General features: G+C 39.0%; 1 protein-coding gene across 1 annotated transcript in view; it reads right to left on the bottom strand.

The window, feature by feature from the left end:
* The window catches only part of Trhn (tryptophan hydroxylase), a 60,631-nt gene that overhangs the window by 39,998 nt on the left and 15,633 nt on the right, over window positions 1–5,000 (bottom strand). The window contains exon 2 of the mRNA XM_076208628.1: window positions 2,531–2,680. Coding sequence (XP_076064743.1) covers window positions 2,531–2,611 — 81 coding nt within the window. The 5' untranslated portion in view covers window positions 2,612–2,680. The remainder of the gene's footprint in view (window positions 1–2,530; window positions 2,681–5,000) is intronic.

Raw genomic sequence — 5,000 nt, 5'->3', positions numbered from 1 at the left:
TTCTTCCCAGTTTTCTTGTTGAAAGAATTCTCTTATTTTATCAAAGTTTGTTTTTTCATACATCATTCTTCCTTTTCTATATTGTTCATTTCTTTTCATATATTTTTCTTCATTAAGTTCCAGTTCAATCAATATGTGGTCACTTTTACCTATTGGTGTTTTATATTCAATCTTGTCCACTATTCTAGGTTCAGATGTAATTATTAAGTCTAGCCTCGATGGTTCTTCTTCATTTCTATACCTAGTGTTCTCTTGTATCCATTGTGTCATTGAATGGTCAGTAATCATCTCAAGTAGAGCATTTCTCCATGAGTCATCACCACTCTTTGCTGTCATTTCTTCCCAGCAGATTTCTTTGCAATTAAAGTCGCCCATCATAACTATTCTTCCTCCGTCTTCCATTATTTTAGTTAATGCTATCTTTGTGTCCTCTAACATACTTTTATATTCACTCTCCTCCCATGAGGCTGTTTTCGGAGGCACATAATTGATCACAAATTTTCTGCTCTTCTTATCTCTGTCTTCCACTTCTATCATAATCATCTCTACTGTATTCTTTCCATATATGACACCTTTCACGTTTATATCCTTCTTAGTCAGGAACATAACTCCACCCCCTTGCTTTTTCTCTCTGTTTCTAATCCAATAATTGTATGCATCATGTCCTACACTGTTGGGTGGTAGTGGGCCTTTTAATTTTGTTTCTACAATTCCCATTATGTCCGGTTCTTTTTCTTTCAAATAATCATTCAGCTCATTCAATCCTGTTATTAATCCATCTATATTTGTGTAAGACACTCTTAGTTTTCTGCCACTTCCATTGTGTTCTCTGTTTCCCTTATGTTTTTCTTTTGTATGTCGAACTTCCTTAGTTTCATGTTCACTACTCTCCAATAGAATCTCTCTTTCTCTGACTCCGTTCTGTTCTCGTTTTTTGTCTTAGCTTCCAGTCTTTTCTGCTTTTCTTCCTCTCTTTCCTCTTTATTCATTTCTCTTTTTATCCATATCTTTTTGTGTTGTTCACTTGTTGCTAGTTTCCCTGTTTTGGATAAGATATTCTCTGCCGTTGTTTGTGACTTGAATTTAATCTTAATTGGTCTGGTCTTGTCTGTGCTATACTTTCCGAGTCTAAATTTCTCTTCGATTTGTTTCATAATTCCTGGTTCATCTTCCTGAACTGATTCTAGTAATTGGCTTACTTTTTCATTTTCCTCTTTGATTCTTGTGGTTCTATCTGTGTTGTGTTTCTCTTCCATTCCTAATATAATTATACATTTCTTCTTGTCTGCTAAATCCCTTACTATATTCTCCTTTTGTCTCATCACTTTAATAACTGAGTCTTCAGTATGTTCTTTCAATTGCTGTTTGACTATGTCAGTGAATGAAATCTTATTTCCTTCTTGGGTTTGCTTCCAATTTTTACTTTCTTTAGCTATTGTTTCTCTGTTTTCTTTACTATTCTTCTTCAATTCCTCATTCTCCCCCTTTACCTCTCTTAACTGTCTTTTTAGTTCTTCTATTTCATCAGTTAAGTTTTTATTCGCCTTTTCCAGTTCTTCCAATCTTTCAACCCTTTTTAAAATGGTGTTCATATGACCTAACCTACTCTCCAAGTCTTCGATCACCTTATCAACCTTCATCTCTAGTCTTGTCAGTCGGGGGGGGTTTGAGTCCCCCCCACTCTCTTTAAATCCCTTGAAAATATTCTCATCACTTTCTGCTATATTGCTCCTATCTATACCTCTAATCTTCACATTCCTATTAGACATGTCATCATCCAACTCGTCTTGGGGTCTTTTGTCTACCCGGCGGCCCATCAGGGCCATTTCCTCCACCTCCTCATTACCTTCCATTTCCCCAGTAATCCCTCCCCCTCTCCTCTTTCCTTACTTTCCCTCTACCTCACGAGCAATTCCCCCCCCCCCCTGCAAATACAAAAAGGCACTTCTCTTTGCGTTGGTATCCACAATCTTCACTTTTCTTCAGAGCGTTCGTCAAGCCGTCCGTTCGTTGAAAGTGTGTGTGTGTGTGTGTGCGTGTGTGTGTGTGTGTGCGTGTGTGTGTGTGTGTGTACGTGTGTGTGTGTGTGAAGATTCCACAGTTGGTTTTAACACTATATATAGACTACCGGTATATAGACACCACATATACCGATATACCGGCAATATATTCGTATTTCTTGTACCAATAGCTCCACCTAAGGGGCACGACCAAACAACAGTGAAAAACTCCAGACAAAAAATATATATCCGTCCATTTTGTCTTCGACTGTCTCGCTGACCCTTCCGCTTGCGTTCTTGTTGCATTCTCAAGTAAGCGTTGCAAAATATTCTCTACGGATCTTTTACTTTTCCTCTTTGTTTCTTTTTCATTCTCATCACCACCATGACTATTATCATTAACAGCACTACTACTACAACCACGACCAGTATCACAACCAGCATCCCTCCACCATTGCCGCTGGCTCCATCGCTCCCGCCGTTGCCGCCGCCACAACATAAGTAACACCAGTGTACATCACACCACCTACGGGGAGCTCCTTGAGCGTCCATTCTTCTTCGTTGTTTCGGTAGAGCCAAAGCCCGAGCAGGCCCTTGCCAGATCCACTCATGGTGACGTGATGCTCCAACAGGAGGTCTTGTGCAGGGCCGTTCCAAGGGGCTCACCGATACTCACACGCCTGCAATGGAAAAAAAGTTTACTCAGAAAATTATCTCAGTCCTTCAGAAAGGGAGTCGACACGCAAAGCATCAAATGTACTTGACATTCTTACAGAAGACTTGTTTTCACATGGACTTCCGTGCCATGGGCACTTTCCATTTTGTCCCGATATCCTTTATGCAATTTCATTCAAATTCGTGAACCCCTCAATACCGGAGTAATACTTTTTGACCACATAGCCCCGTCCTGACTAGACTATTCCCTCCATCTGCATGGCACCCCCACCCCCCACCTCCCTCTAGGAGTGAATGAGGGAGAATCATATGTAGGAAGGATTTGTAAATGTATTTCTCTCCCACCGGAGGAGAGAAATAAATCGGTAATCCTGCTTGTAATAGTTATACAAAAATCTATTTTAGGTTTTAGTTTTTTGCAACCCTCATAACAGAATAAAAGACAGAATACTATTCAGTAAAAACTAATATACACTGCAATTAATCCATGAAATACAGTGAGAGGGTACAAAATATATTTACTCACGCCGGAAAGAAATTCCACTCTGTGCTTAAACATATAGAGGGATGACTGAGTACACATAAGTCTTTGGCAACTGAAGCCAGAATTTCTTTATACATTTCATGAACGGTAATGCAATTCCTTAGAAAATATGTGTGTGTGTGTGTGTGTGTGTGTGCGTGTGTGTGTGTGTGTGTATGTGTGTGTGTGTGTGTGTGTGTGTGTGTGTGTGTGTGTGTGTGTGTGTGTGTGTGCGTGTGCATGCGTCTGTGTGTGTGTGTGTGTGCGCGCGCGCGCGCGCGCGCGTGCGTGTGTGTGTGTGTGTGTGTGTGTGTGTGTGTGTGTGTGTGTGTGTGTGTGTGTGTGTGTGTGTGTGTGTGTGTGTGTGTGTGTGTGTGTGTGTTTGCGTATCAGGTTATTGAACATGGCAGAGGCGTGTGATTTTCTACCTCTGTATAATGAATAAAAAAGTCTATAACGCTTTTTGTGGATACTATTCAACCTGAGTCAGATTATTCCTAAAATAATAACCCTAGAAAAAACCTAGACCCATTCAAATACAGATTTGTTCTGTTTGTAGGAAACTGCTGAAATACGTGTTATCTAGAAGCAACTACAAAAGTAGTGTACGCCCTTTGTAGCATAGGTGTGTTCAATTTGTATGATTTTGTTAAACTTTCTATAAACATCTCAAACACAGGAAATCTGAATTTATCTTTCTCGGGTGGTGATATAAATAATTTTGGTGAACTCAAGGGATAAAATAAGATCTTTGTGATGAAGAAAAGAAAAGGAAGATCGCCACTCAGGATGGAAGAGGTCAAAGGATATAAGTGATAAACATTTCGCTCCTGACGAGTTGTCACGGAGGTGAAGATGGTGTGGAGCCTCTTTCCTTATTTACATTATCTCGCCGTTCGGAATAAGAGAGTTTGCCAAATAGAACAGAGGACGGAATTTATGATGGTTTGTGTACTACTTTTTAGCATTGTCTTTCCCGGTCAGACCAGCATTTGATAGAAAGAGCAAAAAATTGGTACACGAGCGCAGGTAGGAGGCATATGAAGACAATATGAAGTCACAAATTAATTGACCTTTTTAACGATTCCGTTGTTTTAGTATATCCAAATGGAGTTTCATATGACCAAAGGTCAGCAGACAAGTAAAGTGAAAGTGTGGAGACAAAAATAAGTGGGGCTTGGCAGCTTATTTCATCAACCAACCAGATCTAAACATAAACACCCACTGGAACTTTTTCACTGTGTAGGACATTCAATAAATTATAAGAAATGCGCTTCAAATGGACACCAACTTAACTAAGGCTGCCTCGATCCTTAATCTGGAGCCATTAGTTTAAAAAACTTGTTCACAAACGATTTGTTCACTTCTCCACGGATATCAACATCTGAAATGCCAGTCCTGGTAGACACAATAAATAATAAATAAATAAATAAATAAACAAATAAATAAATAAATAAATAGATAAATAATAAATTGATAAAATCACGCAATTTCTGAAGTTAACAGTGACAAATTTGCAACTACCTCATAAAAATATTGAAGTGTTAATTACTAATATTCGTTAGGAAAAGCCTGTCAGCTCTCTAGAACCCCAATTTCAAAACAATATACAACTGAAGTGGTTTTCAGACCCTGGTGACCCTACAAATGTTGGTGGAAGCAAAGGACATGACTTCTAATATTAAATAGTAAGCCCGAGATGTGTATGGAAACAATCTAATCAACAGTCTTGGAAGTATAATCCTTCAACAACCGCTGTTAGTTATATGCTAATTATTTTGGGTCTTACACGTAAATACAAC

Source organism: Oratosquilla oratoria, chromosome 25 (assembly GCF_046742065.1).
Source record: "Oratosquilla oratoria isolate Oo_2021 chromosome 25, ASM4674206v1, whole genome shotgun sequence".
Lineage (NCBI taxonomy): Eukaryota > Metazoa > Arthropoda > Malacostraca > Stomatopoda > Squillidae > Oratosquilla > Oratosquilla oratoria.
This window is presented reverse-complemented; position numbering and strand designations above follow the sequence as displayed.